The sequence below is a fragment of the Salmo salar genome, chromosome 13, assembly GCF_965601325.2.
Source record: "Salmo salar chromosome 13, fSalSal1, whole genome shotgun sequence".
In the NCBI taxonomy this organism is placed as follows: domain Eukaryota; kingdom Metazoa; phylum Chordata; class Actinopteri; order Salmoniformes; family Salmonidae; genus Salmo; species Salmo salar.
Window position 1 is genome coordinate 27,894,415 of NC_138303.1, and position 21,584 is coordinate 27,915,998.

The window sequence follows — 21,584 nt, forward strand, 5'->3', positions numbered from 1 at the left end:
GTAAAATCCAATACAAATAAAACCAAAACGCGCAACAACTACATTGTACCATTTCTATTCATTGAGTTCAGGCAGTTTATTTTTACATTAGTAGTAGGAAAGTTACTCATGTTTACCCCAGGAAAGTTTAAAATAAAAAGACTGCTTACAGCCAGAGGTAGTTTAAGCGTTTGACATATTTTTATTTCTGTATTTAAGTTCAACAATTCAGTTGCACCCAAATCTACAATAGTTTGAAAACGTGCACAAAAACATGTTTCTTCATCCTGCAAAGAATAATACAAAATAAAACCTGACCCAGGCAAAGGAGGAAACTAGTGTTAGTTATATAATCTTCCTTCTAGTTGTTTTAAATTAATACCTCAAGTCTGATCATATAAAGACCCACAAGTCTTTTGGGGAGTTTTGCCCCTAGCCCCCACCCCAGCAGTTAAAAAAAATATTTTCTCTATTTAAAACAAATATTCCAATGTTATTATCATTATTATTTTAGTAATTTCTGAGAAAAGAAATCCATTCCTCTGGCCCGTTGTCTCCGGGTTACCATGCCCCCACCCACCCAACCCTATCAGAATCCAGTACACAACAACACTCAAATGTCCAGATAAAAAAAAAAAAAAAAAAAAAAAAGAGGATGGAAACAGGAATGACAAAATAATTATACATCAAATAAGAGGTGACACAGAATTCAGTTTAAAATTCTCTTCATAGTCCCACTTTAGAGAGACGTTTCAATTATTTTCTGACAGTCTTTCATTACATTTTTTTTTTTTTAAAGAGAACATCATTTACACCCCACGTATACCCATTGCCCACAATGCCTCGTTCTGGAAGTTCAGCTTTAAAGAATGTCAAATATCAGTGAATTCTAACACGAGGACTGGTGTGTATTAAATAAAAAATAAATACAGATAAAAATTAATCAAATGCAGGGAGGAAAAAAACAGTCCATCTAGTATGTTATTATTGGGTCTTCTTTTTTTTTTTTTTACATTTTGTAAGAAAAGTCTGACAAAATATGCCTTTTCAGATTTTTCCCATTTCAAAACAGAAAAACACCAAAAGAATTACCAAAAACAAAATATCTTTCAAAATAACTATTTGCAAAGGGAATTTAAAACATAAATAAATAAAATACATTGATGTAATTACAACTGAGTATGTAGGTGTTTAACCAAAGGAAAAGAGAAAACAGTAAGTTGAGAATACTTGGTTTTTGCATTAACTTCAGTGAGGGACTCTGTAAAAAAAGCAGGGGGGGTTACGTCAGGTGCTGATGAAGATCCTCCGTGTCAGTTGGCTGCCAGTCCAGTAGCTTCAGAGGACAGCCTACAGCAACACAACAAACAAAAGGTGAATCAAAACAAACTACCGTTTGTATACAAGCTGCTTTGATTTCCATCATGCTAGTCTAGTCCTCTTATTCTGAACCATGACATATCAGTAGTTCCAGTGTGTTGTCCCTTACCTGGCGTTGATCAGGTACTCAGCCAGGCTGATGCCGGCAGGGGAGCCGGTGATGGTAACCTGCCTGTCAGAGGAGCCCTCCACTTGGTTGGCGATCTTGATCTGAGCCCCAGACATCTGACGGATTTCATTGATCTTAGCCCCCTGACGGCCAATGATGCAGCCAATCAACTGAGGCAAGGAAGGGAAGAGAGAACGAGTCAGAGAATACAAGACATTTCAACCACTTCAAGAGATGCAATGCATTCGGAAAGTATTCAGAACCCTTGACCTTATCCACATTTTGTTATGTTAAAAACGTATTCTATTTTCTCATCGATCCACTCACAAGAAAAAACAGGTTTTTAGAAATTCTTGCAAATGTATTTTTTAAAAATGAAACACGGAAATATCACATGTACATAGGTATTCAGACTCTTTACTCAGTACTTTGTTGAACCACCTTTGGCAGCAATTACTGCCTCTAGTCTTCTTGGGTATAACGCTTCAAGCTTGGCACACCTGTATTTGCGGAGTTTATCCCATTCTTCTCTGCATATCCTCGCTGCAGATCCTCTCAAGCTCTGTCAGGTTGGATGGGGAGCGTCACTGCACACCCATTTCTGGTCTCTCCAGACATGTTAGATCGGGTTCAAGCCCGGACCACTTAAGGACATTCAGAGACTTGTCCCGAAGCCATTCCTGCGTTGTCTTGGCTGTGTGCTTAGGGTTGTTGTCCTGTTGGAAGGTGAACCTTTGCCCCAGTCGGAGGTCCTGAGCAGGTTTTCATCAAGGATCTCTGTACTTTGCGTCATTCATCTTTGCTTCGATCCTGACTAGTCTCCTAGTCCATGCCGGTGAAAAACATCCCCACAGCATGATGCTGCCACCACCGTGCTTCACCATAGGGATGGTGCTAGGTTTCCTCCAGATGTGACGCTTGGCAGTCAGGCCAAAGAGGTCAATCTTGGTTTCATCAGACCAGAGAATCTTGTTTCTCATGGTCAGAGTCCTTAGGTGCCTTTTGGCAAACTCCAAGCAGGCCATCATGTGCCTTTTACTGAAGTGTGGCTTCTGTCTGGCCACTCAAACATAAAAAGGCCTGATTGGTGGAGTGCTGCAGAGATGGCTGTTCTCCCATCTCCACAGAGGAACTCTGGAGCTCTGTCAGAGTGACCATCGGGTTCTTGGTGGTTCCAAACTTCTTCCATTTAAGAATGATGGAGGCCATTGTGTCCTTGGGGACATTCAATGCTGCAGACATTTTTTGGTACCTTTCCCCAGATCTGTGCTTCGACACAATCCTGTCTCAGAGCTCTACGGACAATTCCTTAGACCTCATGGCTTGGTTTTTGTTCTGACATGCACTGTCAACTGCAGGACATTATATAGACAGGTGTGTGCCTTTCCAAATCATGTCCAATCAATTTAATTTGTCACAGATGGACTCCAATCAAGTCATAGAAACATCAAAGATGATCAATGGAACAGGATGCACCTGAGCTCAATTTCGAGTCTCATAGCAATGGGTCCGAATACTTACGTAAATATGGTATGTTTTTTCTTTTTAATGGATTTGCCAACATTTCTAAAAACCTGGTTCTCTCTTCATTATGGGGTATTGAGTGTAGATTGAGGAAAAAAATTGATTTAATCCATCTTAAAATAAGGCTGTAACAAAATATGGAAAAAGTCAAAGGGGTCTGACTACTTCCCGAACGCACTGTAAATGGAAGTTGGATTTAAACATGTTTCTGCTAAAAACACAGATCAGACAAGTATATTAGACAATTAGACTAACCAAATGGCTGAATTATTTACATGAAACTTCAGCTGAAGTAACGAGAACAGGTGAGAGAATTCAAGGGTGGACTGGGACACTTACATCGTTTGGAATGGTCAGCTCATGGGAACTAGTTTGTGCAGAAGAATCCATCCCAGCTAAAGAGAGAAAAACACTCAGTACCTACAAAGCAAACATTGCACACAATGCACCGTATAAACAAATAACATGTCAATCAAATGCTTCCTGTCTCCATCCTTCCTCTGTGACCTACCTTGGAAACCCTGGTTGTTGGGAGCGATGGGGAAAGGGCTCTGCTGCATGGCCAGCTGGTGGAGTTTGGTAAGCTGTGGAGAGAGATGGAAAGGTGGAGAGGAAGAGCGAGAGATGGAAAGAGATGAAGAGGGGAAAATGAAAGGAGACAGACATCATAAGTCAGGAGACAGAGGGCTATGATCAACACAATTATATATACAGTACCAGTCAAAGGATTGTACACACACGGGTTTTTATTTGTACTATTTTCTACATTGTAGAATAATAGTGAATACATCAAAACTATGAAATATCATATGGAATCATGTAGTAACCAAAAGTGTTAAATCAAAATATATATTTTAGATTCTTCAAAGTATCCGCATTGATGACAGCTTTGCACACTCTTGGCAATCCCTCAACCAGCTTCATGAGGTGGTCACCTGGAATGCATTTGAATTAACAGGTGTGCCTTGTTAAAACCTAATTTGTGGAATTTCATTCCTTCTTAAAGCGTTTGAGCCAATCAGTTGTTATGACAAGGTAGGGGTGGTATACAGAAGATGGTCTTTTACCAAATAGGGCTAAGTCCATATTATGGCAAGAACAGCTCAAAATAAGCAAAGAGAAATGACAGTCCATCATTACATTACGACATGGTCAGTCAATCTGGAAAATTTCAGGAACGTTGAAAGTTTCTTCAAGTGCAGTCGCAAAAACCATCAAGCGCTATGCTGAAACTGGCTCTCATGAGGACTGCCAGAGGAAAGGAAGACCCAGTGACCTCTGCTGCAGAGGAAGTTCATTCGAGTTATCTACACCTCAGAAATTGTAGCCCAAATAAATCTTATCAGTTCAATTAACAGACATCTCAACATTTAACTGCCTTAATTTTGCTAGACCCCAGGAAGAGTAACTGCTGCCTTAGTTAATGGGGATCCATAAGAAATACATCAACTGTTCAGAGGAGACTGCGTGAACCAGGACATGGTCAATATACTGCAAAGAAACCACTACTAAAAAGGACACCAATAAGAATAAGAGACTTGCTTGGGCCAAGAAACACAAGCAATGGACATTAGACCGGTGGCAATCTGAGATTATTGGTTCCAACCGCCGTGTCTTTCTGAGACGCAGAGTAGGTGAACGGATGATCTCCGCATGTGTGGTTCCCACTGAAGCATGGAGGTGGTGTGATAGTGCTTTGCTGGTGACACTGTCTGTGATTTATTTAGAATTCAAGGCACACTTAACCAGCATGGCTACCACAGCATTCTGCAACAATATGCCATCCCATCTGGTTTGGCCTTTAATTTGTTTTTCAACAGGACAAATGACCCAAAACACCTCCAGGCTGTGTGAGGGCTATTTGACCAAGGAGAGTGATGGAGTACTGCATCCGATGACCTGGCCTCCACAATCACCCGACCTCAACCGAATTGAGATGGTCTGGGATGAGTTGGACCGCAGAGTGAAGGGAAAGGAGCCAATAAGTGCTCAGTATATGTGGGAGCTCCTTCAAGACTGTTGGGAAAGCGGTTTGAGAGAATGCCAAGCGTGTGCAAAGCTGTCATCAATGCAAAGGGTGGCTACTTCGAAGAATCTAAAATATAATTTGATTTGCTTAACACTTTTTTTGGTTACTACATGGTTCCATTTGTTATTTAATCATTTTGATGTCTTCACAATTATTCTACAATGTAGAAAATAGTGAAAATAAAGAAAACCCTTGAATGAGTAGGCGTGTCCAAACTTGACTGGTACTGTACACACACTTTCATTAAGTACACAACCCAGTTCACAAAAATGTATCGCACCTACAGACAGTGAATGAATCACGTGTCTTTTCACACACACGACAGTGTCTAGGGTTTACCGAGAATCGTGTAACAAACAAACATCCCGTCAGCGTCAGTCCCCCGAGGGAAAACAGCTTGTTGAGACGGGTCGAAGGAGAATGGCAAGAACTCTGCAAGCTAACAGGCGGCTCACAAACAGACAAATAACGGCGCAGTACAAGTGGTGTGCAGAACGGCATCTCGGAATGCATAACTAGTCTATCCATGTCACGGACGGGCTGTTGCAGCAGACGATCACACCGGGTTCCACTCCTATCAGCTAAAAACAAGAAAAAGCGGCTCCAGTGGGTACGCGATCACCAACACTGGACAATTGAGGACTGGAAAAACTTTGCCTGGAATATGAAAGTGAGTTCAGTTTACTTAAGTGGCCTGCGCAGTCCCCAGACCTCAAGCCAATGGAGCATCTTGGAACATACAAAATCCCTGTGGAACGTGTCTGACACCTTTTAGAATGCCCCAAAGAATTCAGGCTGTTCTGAGGGCAAAGGGGGGTCCAACCCGGTACTAGATGTGTGTACCAAATAGACTGGCCTGTGAGTGAGTACACATACAGTGCATTCAGAAAGTATTCAGACTCCACATTTTCTTACGTTACAGCCTTATTCTAAACAACCCATAATGACAAAGTGAAAACAGGTTTTTAGAAATATTTGCAAAATTATACATTTTAAAACAGAAGCCTTTGCTATGAAACTCGAAATTGAGCTCAGGTGCATCCTGTTTTCTACAACTTGGAGTCCACCTGTGGTAATTTAAATTGATTGGACATGATTTGGAAAGGCACACACACCTGTCTAAATGAGGTCCCACAGTTGACAGTGCATGTCAGAGCAAACACCAAGCCATGAGGTCGAAGGAATTGTCTGTCGAGTTCCGAGACGGGATTGTGTCAAGGCACAGATCTGGGGAAAGGTACCAAAAAAAATGTCTGCAGCATGTGTCCAAGAACACGGCGGACTCCAATTTTAAATGGAATAAGTTTAGAACTGCCAAGACTCTTCCTAGAGCGGGCCGCCCGGCCAAACTGAGAAATCGGTGGTCACTGACAGAGTTCCTCTGTGGAGATGGGCGAACCTGCCAGAAGGACAACCATCTCCACAGCACTCCACCAAAGCAGCCCTTTATGGTAGAGTGGCCAGACGGAAGCCACTCCTCAGTAAAAGGCGCATGACAGCATGCTTGTAGTTTGCCAAAAAGAGTCTCCGACCATGAGAAACAAGATTCTCTGGTCTGATGAAACCAAGATTGAACTGAATGCCAAGCGTCACCTCTGGAGGAAACTTGGCAACATCCCTACGGTGAAGCATGGTGGTGGCAGCATCATGCTGTGGGGATGTTTTTCCAGCAGCAGGGACTGGGAGATCAGTCAAGATCGAGAGAAAGATGAACGGAGCAAAGTACGGAGCGATCCATGATGAAAACCTGCTCCAGAGTGCTCAGGACATCAGACTGGGGCAAAGGTTCACCTTCCAACAGGACAAACAACCCAACCATAGCTAAGACAACGCAGGAGTGGCTTCGGGATAAGTCTCAATGTCCTCGAGTGGCCCAGCCAGACCCCGGACTTTGACGCAACCTAACATCTATGGAGAGACCTGAAAAGCTGTGCAGTGATGCTCCCCATCCAACCTGAGAGTTTTAGAGGATCTGCAGAGAAGAATGTGAGAAACTCCCCAAATACAGGTGTGCCAAGCTTGTAGGGTCATACCCAAGACTCGAGGCAGTAATCACTGCCAAAAGGTGCTTCAACAAAGTACTGAGTAAAGGGTCTGAATACTTATGTAAATGTAGTATTTCATTATTATAAATTTTTTTTTATACATGGGGTAGTGTGTAGATTGATGAGGGGAAACAACTTGAATCCATAGCCCGCATATTGACGTCACTTCCTGTTGAACGCGGAAGGTACATAATGTTAGATCCCTCACTTCCAAGGCAGATATAGTCAATGAACTAATCACTGATCATAATCTTGATGTGATTGGCCTGACTGAAACATGGCTTAAGCCTGATGAATTTACTGTGTTAAATGAGGCCTCTTCTCCTGGTTACACGAGTGACCATATCTCCCGCAAAGGCAGAGGTGTTGCTAACACTTACAATTCCAAATTTCAATTCACACAACATCAAAAAAATGACCACGTTTTGGTCTTTTGAGCTTCTAGTCATGAAATCTATGCAGCCTACTCAATCACTTTTTATAGCTACTGTTTACAGGCCTCCTGGGCCGTATACAGCGTTCCTCACTGAGTTCCTACTGGATCTTGTAGTCATGGCAGATATTCTAATTTTTGGTGACTTTAATATTCACATGGAAAAGTCCACAGACCCACTCCAAAAGGCTTTCGGAGCCATCATCGACTACGTGGGTTTTGTCCAACATGTCTCCGGACGTACTCACTGCCACAGTCATATTCTGGACCTAGTTTTGTCCTGTGGAATAAATGTTGTAGATCTAAATGTTTTTCTTCATAATCCTAGACTATCGGACCACCAATTTATTAAGTTTGCAATCACAACAAATAATCTGCTCAGACCCCAACCAAGGATCATCAAAAGCCGTGCTATAAAATCTCAGACAACCCAAAGATTCCTAGATGCCCTTCCAGACTCCCCCCCCCCACCTACCCAAGGACATCAGAGTACAACAATTGGTTAACCATCGGAGGAACTTAATTTAACCTTGCGTAATACTCTAGACGCAGTCGCACCCCTAAAAACATTTGTCATAAGAAAGTAGCTCCCCGGTATACAGAAAATACCCGAGCCCTGAAGCAAGCTTCCAGAAAATTGGAACTGAAATGGTGTTACACCAAACTGTAAGTCTTCCGATTAGATTGGAAAGACAGTACCGTATTGAAGAGCCCTCACTGCTGCTCGATCATATTTTTCCAACTTAATTTAGGAGAATAAGAACAATCATACATTTATTTTTGATACTGTTGCAAAGCTAACTAAAAAGCAGCATTCCCCAAGAGAGGATGGCTTTCACTTCAGCAGTGATAAATTCATGAACTTCTTTGACGAAAAAGTTAATGATCATTTGAAAGCAAATTACGGACTCCTCTTTAAATCTGCATATTTCTCCAAAGCTCAGTTGTCCGGAGTCTGCACAACACTGCCAGGACCGAGGATCAAGGGAGACACTGAAGTTTCTTAATACTATATCTCTTGACACATTGGTGAAAATAGTCATGGCCTCTAAACCTTCAAGCTGCATACCGGACCCTATTCCAACTAAACTAATGAAATAGCTGCTTCCTGTTCTTGGCCCTCATATGTTGAGCATAAAATGGCTCCCTATCCACCGGATGTGTATCAAACTCACTAAAAGTGGCAGTAATAAAAACCTCTTGAAAAAGCCAAACCTTGATCCAGAAAAATAAAATAAAAAAACTTAAGACTAAAAAGAAAATGTACAAAAATGTCAGCTTATTTCAAATCTCCCACTGCTCTCAACATTTTTAGAAAAAGCTGTTGAAGACTAAGAATGTATACGAAACACTTCAGTCTGGTTTTAGACCCCATCATAGTACCGAGACTGCACTTGCTTTTGATACCATCTTTTGGATATTGTTCTACAAGGACAAGATCTGGCCTGGTTTAGATTTGATCTGTCGGAAAGATATCAGTTTGTCTCTGTGGATGGTTTGTCCTCTGACAAATCAACTGTAAAATTTCAGTGTTCCTCAAGGTTCCATTTTAGGACCTCTTGTTTTCACTACATACACTGCTCAAAAAAATAAATGGAACACTTAAACAACACAATGTAACTCCAAGTCAATCATACTTCTGTGACATCAAACTGTCCACTTAGGAAGCAACACTGATTGACAATACATTTCACATGCTGTTGTGCAAATGGAATAGACAACAGGTGGAAATTATAGGCAATTAGCAAGACACCCCCAATAAAGGAGTGGTTCTGCAGGTGGTGACCACAGACCACTTCTCAGTTCCTATGCTTCCTGGCTGATGTTTGGTCACTTTTGAATGCTGGCAGTGCTTTCACTCTAGTGGTAGCATGAGACGGAGTCTACAACCCACACAAGTGGCTCAGGTAGTGCAGCTCATCCAGGATGGCACATCAATGCGAGCTGTGGCAAGAAGGTTTGCTGTGTCTGTCAGCGTAGTGTCCAGAGCATGGAGGCGCTACCAGGCGACAGGCCAGTACGTCAGGAGACGTGGAGGAGGCCGTAGGAGGGCAACAACCCAGCAGCAGGACCGCTACCTCCGCCTTTGTGCAAGAAGGAGCAGGAGGAGCACTGCCAGAGCCCTGCAAAATGACCTCCAGCAGGCCACAAATGTGCATGTGTCTGCTCAAACGGTCAGAAACAGACTCCATGAGGGTGGTATGAGGGCCCGACGTCCACAGGTGGGGGTTGTGCTTACAGCCCAACACCGTGCAGGACGTTTGGCATTTGCCAGAGAACACCAAGATTGGCAAATTCGCCACTGGCGCCCTGTGCTCTTCACAGATGAAAGCAGGTTCACACTGAGCACGTGACAGACGTGACAGAGTCTGGAGACGCCGTGGAGAACGTTCTGCTGCCTGCAACATCCTCCAGCATGACCGGTATGGCGGTGGGTTAGTCATGGTGTGGGGTGGCATTTCTTTGGGGGGGCCGCACAGCCCTCCATGTGCTCGCCAGAGGTAGCCTGACTGCCATTAGGTACCGAGATGAGATCCTCAGACCCCTTGTGAGACCATATGCTGGTGCGGTTGGCCCTGGGTTCCTCCTAATGCAAGACAATGCTAGACCTTATGTGGCTGGAGTGTGTCAGCAGTTCCTGCAAGAGGAAGGCATTGATGCTATGGACTGGCCCGCCCGTTCCCCAGACCTGAATCCAATTGAGCACATCTGGGACATCATGTCTCGCTCCATCCACCAACGCCACGTTGCACCACAGACTGTCCGGGAGTTGGGAGGAGATCCCTCAGGAGACCATCCGCCACCTCATCAGGAGCATGCCCAGGCGTTGTAGGGAGGTCATACAGGCACATGGAGGCCACACACACTACTGAGCCTCATTTTGACTTGTTTTAAGGACATTACATCAAAGTTGGATCAGCCTGTAGTGTGGTTTTCCACTTTAATTTTGAGTGCGACTCCAAATCCAGACCTCCATGGGTTGATAAATTGGATTTCCATTGATTATTTGTGTGTGATTTTGTTGTCAGCACATTCAACTATGTAAAGAAAAATGTATTTAATAAGATTATTTCATTCATTCAGATCTAGGATGTGTTATTTTAGTGTTCCCTTTATTTTTTTGAGCAGTATATATATATATATATATATATATATATATATATATATATATATATATATATATTACCTCTTGGTGGTGTCATTCAGAAACAATGTTAACTTTCACTGCTAAGAGGACGACACAGCTGTACATTTCGATGAAACATGGTGAAGCCCCAAAATTGCCCTCCCTGGAATCCTGTGTTTCAGACATAAGGAAGTGGATGGCAGCAAATGTTTTACTTTTAAAACTCAGACATAACAGAGATGCTAGTTCTATGTCCCAAGAAACAAAGAAATCTTCTGTTGGATCTGACAATCTTGATGGTTGTACAGTCGTCTCAAACAAAACTGTAAAGGACCTCGGCGTTAGTCGGGACCCTGATCTCGCTTTTGATGAACATATCAAGGACAGCTTTTTTTCCATCTACGTAACATTGCAAAAATCAGAAACTTTCTGTCCAAAAATTATGCAGAAAAATTAATCAATGCTTTTGTCACTTCTAAATTGGACTACTGCAACGCTCTACTTTCCGGCTACCCGGATAAAGCACTAAATAAAATGAGTAGAAGCAAAAAATGTGATCATATTACTCCAGTGCTAGCCTCTCTACACCGGCTTCCTGTTAAGGCTAGGGCTCATTTCAAGGTTTTACTGCTAACCTACAAAGCATTACATGGGCTTGCTCCTATCCATCTTTCCGATTTGGTCTTGCCGTACATACCTACCCCTACAGTCACAAGATGCAGGCCTCCTTATTGTCCCTAGAATTTCTAAGCAAACAGCTGGAGGCAGGGCTTTCTCCTATAGAGCTCTTTATTGAAGACTCATCTCTTCAGGATCCTATGATTGAGTGTAGCCTGACCCAGAGGTGTGAAGGTGAACAGAAAGGCACTGGAGCGACGAACCACCCTTGCTGTCTGCCCAATTCCCCTCTCTCCACTGGGATTCTCTGCCACTAACCCCATTACGGGGCTGAGTCACTGGCTTACTGGTGCTCATCCATGCCGTCCCTAGGAGGGGTGCATCACTTGAGTGGGTTGAGTCACTGACGTGATCTTCCTTTCAGGGTTGGCGCCCCCCTCGGGTTTGTGCCGTGGGGGAGATCTTCGTGGGCTATACTCTGCCTTGTCTCAGGGTAGTAAGTTGGTGGTTGAAGATATCCCTCTAGTGGTGTGGAGGCTGTGCTTTGGCAAAGTGGGTGGGGTTATATCCTGCCTGGTTGGCCCTGTCCGGGGGTATAGTCGGACGGGGCCACAGTGTCTCCCGACCCCTCCGGTCTCAGTCTCCAGTAATTATGCTGCAATAGTTTGTGTCGGGAGGCTAGGGTCAGTCTGTTATATATGGAGTATTTCTCCTGTCTTATCCAGTGTCCTGTGTGAATTTAAGTATGTTCCCTCTAATTCTCAATCTTCTCTCAGAGGACCTGAGCCCTAGGACCATGCCGCAGTCCACCTGGTCGTACTGCTGCTCCAGTGTCAACTGTTCTGCCTGCAGCTATGGAACCCTGACCTGTTCACCGGACGTGCTACCTTGTCCTGTACCTGCTGTTTTCGACTCTCTCTCTCTCTTTACCGCACCTGCTGTCTCTAACTCAATGATCGGCTTTGAAAAGCCAACTGACATTTACTCCGGAGGTGCTGACCTGTTGCACCCTCTACAACCACTGTGATTGTTATTATTTGACCCTACTGGTCATCTATGAACATTTGAACATCTTGGCCATGTACTGTTCTAATCTCTACCCTGCACAGCCAGAAGAGGACTTCCCACCCCTCAGAGACTGGTTCCTCTTGGTTTCTTCCTAGGTTCCTGCCTTTCTAGGGAGCTTTTCCTAGCCACCATGCTTCTACATCTGCTTTGCTTGCTGTTTGGGGTTGTAGGCTGGGTTTCTGTTAGTGATGCACCGATATGACATTTTTTGGCCGATATCCGATATTTTCCTTGCCAAAAAAACCCTGATACTTCAAATTTTAGCAGCCTTTTAAGCATTCTAGTACAGGTAAATAGTTACACACACACACACACACAGGTCTAAGGCACTGCATCTCAGTGCAAGAGGCGTCACTAGTCCCTGGTTCGAATCTAGGCTGTATAACATCCGGCCGTGATTGGGAGTCCCATAGGGCGGCGCACAATTGGCCCAGCATTGTCCGGGCCGTCATTGTAAATAAGAATTTGTTCTTAACTGACCTACCTAGTTAAATAAAAGGTTAAAAATATATATAGACAAGAACGGCATCAATTTAGAAAAGGCACACGTAGCCTACATTTTTATATATATATATATATATATATATATATATATATATATATATAAAAAAATGTAGGCTACGTGTGCCTTTTCTAAATTGATGCCGTTCTTGTCTATTAATGTTCTGATTTATGTCATGTTTTGTGTGGACAAAAGGAAGAGTAGCTGATGCTTTTGCAACAGCTAATGGGGATCCTAATAAAATAAAAATGAAAATTCTGTCAACACAGAAATTATTGGCGAAGATTTAACACTACGAAATATCTGCAGAAAACATTGGCTATGAAATTATCGTCTGATACTGGAACGATTTAGGCAATTGGCAGCCGATACCATAGGCTGAAATAGCATGCATCCTACATATCAGAGAATGGGGGGGTTCTTTTATTTTCTCCCCAATTGTGATCCAATTATCGAAGGTCGAGTCATGCGTCCTCCGAAACATGACCTGCCAAACCGCGCTCATTAACACCCACCCGCTTAACCTGGAAAAGCCAGCTGTACACAAGGAGTCGCTACAAGGAGTTGCTAGAACGCGATGAACCAAGTAAAGTCCCCCTGGCCAAACCCTCCCCTAACCCGGGCGACACTGGGCCAATTGTGCACCGCCCTATTGGACTCCTGGTCACGGCCAGTGAACGAACCCGGTACTGTAGTGACACCTCAAGCACTGCAATGCAGTGCCTTAAACCACTGCGCCATTCAGGAAGCCGGAATGCGGGGCTTCTGAGCAATTACTTTACAGTACTATGTGCTGTCAATTTTTTATAATTACCATACATGCAGCAACTCAACACAATGGATTGATTGACAGTAGAAGACTAGCATAGGATCACAAACAATCAAGCCAATGAGTCAAAGCCTAAATTCAGAATTCCGATCAAACATAATTGGTGTGCAGAGAAACTAAACAATACACACGGCAACAAATAGTCATTGAAACAACCAACTGTGTTTAGAACTACAAGTAGGCCTTAGCATTGCATGAATTGAAACACAAAATGGAACTTGGGTGCTTTGGGGGGAGGGACAAAAAGTACAGCATGTAATAGAGGGTGGATGCCATGGCTACCCAGGAGGGTTGACTGTATGTGTAGATATATGGGCTCACTTACAGAATGACCTTCACTTACGTCAGGCTGTGGAATGGCGTGCTGTCCTTGGACAGCATATGCCTGCAATGAGAGAACAGCACTTAGGAGGGCGCAAGGGAAACAGAAACAAAGTGCATGCACATGCATACACACCAAGTGAATGTATAGACAAACACGCAAATAAACAGGCTATAGTACACTGGGGACCTATGACCTTGGATGTCTGGAATGAGAAAAATGCTATGGGGTAATTCATACATCAACACGCATCATAAGTAGTCACCACCAATGGATTTATTTTCTTTAAAATGTTTTATTGTAATTAGTCATTGATCTTTAATTAAATGTACTGGACATGTCTATATAAGGTTCCACAGTTGATAGTGCATGTCAGAGCAAAAACCAAGCCATGAAGTCGAAGGAACTGTCCGTGGAGCTCCGAGAGAGGATTGTGTCAAGGCACAGATCTGGTGAAGGGCACCAAAACATTTCTGCAGTATTGATGGTCCTCAAGAACACAGTTGCCTCCATCATTATTAAACAGAAGAAGATTGGAACCACCAATACTCTTCCTAGAGCTGGCCACCCGGCAAAAATGAGAAGTCAGGGGAGAAGGGCCTTGGTCAGAGAAGTTACCAAGAACCCAATGGTCACTCTAACAGAGCTCCACTGTGGAGACGCCTTGCTCAAGGGCACACATTTTTGTCAGCGATCTTTCCGTTACTAGCCCAACACTAAACGCTAGCCTACCTGCCGCCCAAATCCAACACGTCACTGCAGTGTTGTGGGTATGCTTGACATCAGTAAAGACTGGGGAGTTTCAGGATAAAAAGAACCGGGAAGGAGCTAAGCGCAGCCAAAATCCTAGAGGAAAACATGGTTCAGTCTGCTTTACACCAGACACTGGGAAAGTAACTCCCCTTTCAGCAGGACAATAACCTACAACACAAGGTCAAATCTACACTAGAGTTGCTTATCAAGAAGTCCGCAAATGTTCTTGAGTGGCCAAGTTTTGACTTAAATCTACTTGAAAATATATGACTAGACTTGAAAATTGCTGTCTAACCATGATCCCCAACAATGACAGCTTTTGAAAAGAATAATAGGCAAATATTGCAAAATCCAGGTGTGCAAAGTATTTACTCAAGAAGAGTCAGCTGTAATCGCTGCCAAAAGTGTTTCTAACATGCATTGTTGACTCAGGGGGGTGAATACGCATCATTGTTTATTAGGGTCTTATTTTTCATTAATCAAAAAATAAATACATTTTTCTTCCATTTGACAGAGTATTTTGTGTAGATCGTTGACAAAACATGACAATGAAATCAATTTTAATCCCACTTTGTAACAATAAAATGTGAATGAATCCAAAAGGGGGTGAATACTTAAGACAGGCACTGTGTATATACACACAAAGAACATATTACACACAAAACAATGATATGGTCACGCGGGTAAGGCATATGCACCCTCCAGCTGGCATTCAACCCATCTGTCAGCTCAGCTACTCTACAATTACTGGAGGGGATTTCTAACATAGAAACGCTGGCCAATCGGCAATGGTGCTGACATCTGCACAGTGCAGAATAATGCTACTTAAATGTAGTAACACAGACCTAAAGATACAGTGGTATTCAACTTCCCTAAAACAAATGACAATGCTATCACTTTAGAAGGGAAACTTAATTAACAAACAACTGACATGAATTGCAGACTAATTAGTTGATTAATTAGGTTGGTTTATTTACCTGACCACCTGCAAAGATAACGGGAGAGCCTGAGGGTTTGGGCCTGTAAGGGATGGTTACACCCTTAGGCGGAGACTGAAGAGAGAGAGAAACAAATCAACTATTAGGAACCGGAAACTATACATACACACACTAGCGGTTGACCGATTAATCGGAATGGCCAATTAATTAGGGACGATTTCAAGTTTTCATAACAATCGGAAATCTATTTTTGGACGCCGATTTAGCAGATAAAAAAAAAAAAAAAAAACTCTAACCTTACATTGCACTCCACGAGGAGCCTGCCTGTTACGCGAATGCAGTAAGAAGCCAAGGTAAGTTGCTAGCTAGCATTAAACTTATCTTATAAAAAACAATCAATCATAATACCTAATTAACTGCACATGGTTGATGATATTACTAGTTTATCTAGCCTGTCCTGCGTTGCATATAATCGCTTAGGTACACGTTGCGCCAACCATAAACATTAATGCCTTTCTTAAAATCAATACACAAGTATATATTTTTAAACCTGCATATTTAGTTAATATTGCCTGCTAACATGAATTTATTTTAACTAGGGAAATTGTGTCACCTCTCTTGCAAACAGAGTCAGGGTATATGTAGCAGTTTGGGCCGCCTGGCTCGTTACGAACTGTGAAGACTATTTCTTCCTAACAAAGACAGCCGACTTCGCCAAACGGGCGATGATTTAGCAAAAGCGCATTTGCGAAAAAAGCACAATCATTGCACGACTGTACCTAACCATCAATGCCTTTCTTAAAATCAATACACAGAAGTATATATTTTTTAAACTGCATATTTAGCTAAAACAAATCCAGGTTAGCAGGCAATATTAACCAGGTGAAATTGTGTCATTTTGCGTTCATTGCACGCAGAGTCAGGGTATATGCAACAGTTTGGGCCGCCTGGCTCGTTGCAAACTAATTTGTCAGAATTTTACGTAATTATTACATAACATTGAAGGTTGTGCAATGTAACAGGAATATTTAGACTTAGGGATGCCACCCGTTAGATAAAATACAGAACGGTTCCGTATTTTACTGACAGGAAAAACGTTTTGTTTTCAAGATGATAGTTTCCGGATTCAACCATATTAATGACCTAAGGCTCGTATGTCTGTGTGTTATTATGTTAAGTCTATGACTTGATAGAGCAGTCTGACTGAGAGATGGTAGGCAGCAGCAGGCTCGTAAGCATTCATTCAAACAGCACCTTCGTGTGTTTGCCAGCAGCCCTTCGCAATGCATTGCGCTGTTTATGACTTCAAGCCTGTCAACTCCCAAGATTAGGCTGGTGTAACCGATGTGAAATGGCTAGCTAGTTAGCCGGGTGCGCGCTAATAGCGTTTCAAACGTCACTCGCTCTGAGACTTGGAATAGTTTCCCCCCTTCCTCTACATGGGTAACGCTGCTTCGAGGGTGGCTGTTGTCGATGTGTTCCTGGTTCGAGCCCAGGTAGGGGTGAGCAGAGGGACGGAAGCTATACTGTTACACTGGCAATACTAAAGTGCCTATAAGAACATCCAATAGTCAAAGGTATATGAAATACAAATGGTATAGAGAGAAATAGTCCTATAATAACTACAACCTAAAACTTCTTACCTGGGAATATTGAAGACTCATGTTAAAAGGAACCACCAGCTTTCATATGTTCTCATGTTCTGAGCAAGGAACTTAAACGGTAGCTTTTTTTTACATGGCACATATTGCACTTTTACTTTCTCCAACATTTTGTTGTTGCATTATTTAAACCAAATTGAACATGTTTCATTATTTATTTGAGGCTAAATTGATTTTATTGATGTATTATATTGATGTATTATATTAAGTTAAAATAAGTGTTCATTCAGTATTGTTGTAATTATCATTATTATATATAAATAAATAATAAAAAATATATAAATAATAAAAAATAAATAAATAAATAAAAATAATAAAAAATAAATATATATATATATATATATATAAATAATAAAAATATATAAATATATATTAGAAAAATAATAAAATCGGCCGATTAATCAATATCGTTGATCCTCCAATAATCGGTATCGAAAAAGCATAATCGGTCGACCTCTAACATACACAGTAGTTATTTTGCAGGCACTTCAAATGTAGAAAAACAATGGTTATCAAATCAGGAAGCTAAGTAACATTCCTGACAATCTAAGACAAATAAGGGGTAGTGCGCCATTGTTCCCATACTACTACCTCAAGCATGACGACACAGATCTGCTTGACACACTCGATGATGGGCTGGGGGGTCCCTGCAATGGTGATGGCACGCTCCGTGGAGTTAGGCAGCATGTCCCCTGCCACCTGCACCTGAGCTCCTGTCGACTACAGAGATACAGTTCTCTTTAAAATATCTTCAGACAATTATACTACTACTAATAATAATACTAATAATAAATAATAATATAGCTAGTTCTTTGAATAAACATTAACATTTCATGTGGTGACCCAGTGCCAAAGATGCATTATTCTTAGGCGAAAAGAACCCTGGTGTCAGTAAAGGTTGGATCATAGTATTGAACGACAGGTGTTGGGCAATAATCTTCCATTCACTGGCCAAACAGTCAAAAAAGGTTTTGGATGAATTTCCATTGTCAATACTTCTCTTTAGAATATATCTCATGAAACCCCCAGCTGTGATGATGACTGCCTCCTGTGTGGCTGTACTGTACTTACCTCTCTGATTTCCTTGATCTTGCAGCCACCCTTGCCGATGAGCGAGCCACACTGGCTGGCAGGCACAACGATGCGCAGGGTAACTGGCGGTTTACTGGTGGCTGTGCTGTTAGTCATTGAGCTGCTGATGTCCTGTGGGGAATAGAACAGGAGACACTGGTCAGGATGACGTCAGTCCAAAGACCTAGAATGTAGGTCGTATAGATGTTTTAGGATCTTTACTATGAAAAATCAGAAATTGCTACTAGTATTTTTACTCTAAAATTGTGTGGTTATGGGTGCATAAAAACTATTTTCTTTACAATTTCATTGTAATACAATTCCAGTCAGACTTAAACATTTTTTATTTAGCTAGGCAAGCCAGTTAAGAACAAATTCTTATTTACAATGAAGGCCTACCCCGGGCCAAACCCGGATGACGCTGGGCCAATTGTGCGCCGCCCTATGGGACTCCCAAACACAGCCGGATGTGAGACAGCCTGGATTCAAACCAGGGTCTGTAGTGTCACCTCTTGCACTGAGATGCAGTGCCTTAGACTGCTGCACCACTCGGGAGTTATACATGGCCTGTTTGAAATCTGTAGTTAGGAGTCATTCGAACCTCCTCCAGCTTCTCGATGATCATGGAGAAGGCTTTAAAGATGGCGGTGGTGGGGCCTGCCAGGGTGATGATCCTCTCTGGGCAGTTCCCCTCTGAGATGTTGATACGAGCACCACTCTGCACAAGACAAAGTCACTTGTTTCTTTATTACAACGCTAAAATATTAAGACTCCATATATTTCATTGCATTTAGGAATTCAGTCATTAAAGCTGTCAGTGCCAGCCTGATTTTGGTTCTAAAATTGCAATCTGTCAACCCTGAAGCACGAGTCAGAATCAGACATGGAAAATGTATAGAATTGTTTACTTCTCTCAAACTCCTTTCAACACTTCTATACAGCCTCAATGCAATGACAGACAACTCACCTCCTCTCTCATCTTCTTCACAGACTCTCCTTTCTGCAGATAAATTACAGGAACCACAATATTTACTAGCTGCTTTTAGCAAGGCAGGTGCATTTACATTCACTACTGTTTCTCCCGATTGTATTGGGTTGCACAAAAACAGTCAAATTTACTGGGCCGGTGGGCAGGACGGTTGGTGATTATGACGGGGGGGGGGGGGATTTGAGAAAATATCTAAAAGAATGCATTATTAAACCGACTTTCCAAACTTGGGTCAGTTGTAGACCAAATAAAAGTAAAAGTCCCCCGCAAGTTATTACTTTTTGTCCACATATGGCGCATGTGCAGGACTTTTATTTTGACATGAGGTAAGCAGATAGGAAGTGAGTCTACAACAGACCCACGTTTGGAAAGTGTTTTTAATAATACATCACTTTCAATATTTTGTCTGAAATCCCCCCTCTCATAATGACCAACTGTCCTGCCCACCAGCACAGTAAGTTGAAATGGATATTATTTAAGTTCTATCTTCCCATGGAGTGTTTTTGTGCAACCCATACAATGGGGAGCAACACTATGTAAATATACCTACGCTGCTAAACGCAGCTAGATGTTTACACAACAGTCACAGCCATGATTGATCAGCGCAAAGCCGAACACAGTGAGAAACATCAGGAAAAAGGCACACTCACCTTGCCAATAATGCTTCCAACCTCCTGCAGACAAGAAAAGCAATAACACAGTCACTAATCCATCCGTTTTTCATATTCACTTAATAGCTTTACTCAAGATTGAAAGAAACCTGTCTGTATTAGTTTTGCCCATTATATCCAAGTTATCCAATGTAGTGTGCAAGGTTTATGCTAGTCTCTGGTGCCTGACTAAAGACAGTGGCAAGAGATTAGGTTTATGCTGACTATTCACAGTAATGAATGAGTTTTGTGAATGGAACAACCATGGTGTAATGGTCATAACACTATCACCCATCTCCTGTTCACACTCACCTTTCCGTGCATAAGTAGTCTAATGGTAAGGGTGACATTGAGCCCTCCTTCAACCACACTGGTGTCCATAGCTGTTGTAGTGTCTTTAGTCTAGACTGGCCAAGAAGTCGAGTCTCTGGTCAAAAGTATCAGGTCTGCAAGACAAGAGGGACCAGAGAGATAAATGGCCAAGTGTTAAGTTAGAGGGCAACCAACAACCAAAACTAGCTACTGTTCTATATAGAGTGTTAAGCTGAAAAGAGTGAAGCTAGCAGCTGAATGTGCTGACCAGATGAGATGGATATAGTACCAGTCTGATGATGCCATCTCGTAAGTGAATCACGTCGATTAACTTGATTCATTAACTACACCCAAGATTCACTGACTCGGTTCACATTGCAGTGTACCGGTTCAGATAATAATAGTAGCTAGCTAGTTAAAGGCCTATTGATTAGCTAACGTAAAACAACTCTGGAAGAAACAGCCCTGTGTAGCGACGCTAACTAGACTTAGTTGCTAACATTAGCTACCTACGTTTATTTACACCTTGGAAAATACAAAACACTTTAAAACAAAGTTACTGTAGTAGCTAGCTAGTAGTAACGTTTGCTAGCTAGCATTGTTTTTATGGATATAAATCAGAATGCTTGCTATAGTGGAAATAAAATGCCAAAGCTTCACGTGCCTACTTGAAATGACAACGAGTTAGCTAGCTAGCAGTATGGCTAGCAGTGACATTGGCTAGCTAGCTAAACTAGTTAGAGTTGAAAAACCTAAATGAATCAATTAATGAGAACTATCCATACCTTGGGTACAGTAGTGTGGATACATCAATATTGTGCAAGCTGCATGTTTTCTCGTTAGGTTGTTTTTAAAACCATTAACTAACTAGTTTAAAAAGGAAGATATCAAACGTTAACTGGCTAACTAACGTTAATCAAATCAGAATGATCACAATGTTAGCAAACTAGCATGTGTAACGATACTCCGCACTTTTGAATGTTGCGGCCTAGGTCCTGAGACTCGTTCAGGCGCCGTTAACCCTGTCCTTCACTCCAAAGAAAATGCAGTAGTTAGGGCAGCCTTACCTGAACCGTACTGTGAGATGTGTTCAGGGGGAGGGTAGGGTATTAAGGGAAGAGGTTCGGGAGGGAATTTTAAAAGGATTCGGGGAAAAGGGAAGAGACGCTGCTGCTCGATCGGGTTCCAATCTTCTGCTTAACACAAAAGACAACAAAAGGAAAATTGTTCAACTTTCAACTTTAAC

At 42.2% G+C, this 21,584-nt stretch overlaps 1 protein-coding gene across 5 annotated transcripts; it reads right to left on the bottom strand.

Moving 5' to 3' along the window:
- Nucleotides 1-158: 158 nt before the first annotated feature.
- On the bottom strand, nucleotides 159-21,584 carry LOC106566707 (poly(rC)-binding protein 2). Of its 5 annotated transcripts, none has more exons than XM_014135017.3 (13): nucleotides 21,406-21,584; nucleotides 20,339-20,472; nucleotides 20,027-20,050; nucleotides 19,356-19,388; nucleotides 18,990-19,106; nucleotides 18,389-18,520; nucleotides 17,909-18,037; nucleotides 15,696-15,770; nucleotides 13,987-14,028; nucleotides 3,504-3,576; nucleotides 3,332-3,387; nucleotides 1,469-1,638; nucleotides 159-1,329 (listed from the first exon to the last, which is right to left on the bottom strand). In XM_014135017.3, exons 2-13 carry the CDS (start codon nucleotides 20,405-20,407, stop codon nucleotides 1,293-1,295), a joined length of 957 nt encoding a protein of 318 aa, XP_013990492.1. In that variant the 5' UTR covers nucleotides 20,408-20,472; nucleotides 21,406-21,584; the 3' UTR covers nucleotides 159-1,292. The 5 variants fall into 5 exon arrangements, with proteins under 5 accessions (XP_013990492.1, XP_013990490.1, XP_013990491.1 ...); XM_014135015.3 differs by having other exon boundaries at nucleotides 13,969-14,028; XM_014135016.3 differs by having other exon boundaries at nucleotides 17,906-18,037.

Excerpts from the sequence above, each read along its gene's own strand:
- LOC106566707 (XM_014135013.3), bottom strand. The coding sequence starts at position 20,407 with ATGGACACCAGTGTGGTTGAAGGAGGGCTCAATGTCACCCTTACCATT. Across the intron at positions 19,107-19,355 it reads TGAAGAAGATGAGAGAGGAG|AGTGGTGCTCGTATCAACAT; the intron begins GTGAGTTGTCTG and ends TGTCTTGTGCAG. Across the intron at positions 18,038-18,388 it reads AGATCAAGGAAATCAGAGAG|TCGACAGGAGCTCAGGTGCA; the intron begins GTAAGTACAGTA and ends GTATCTCTGTAG.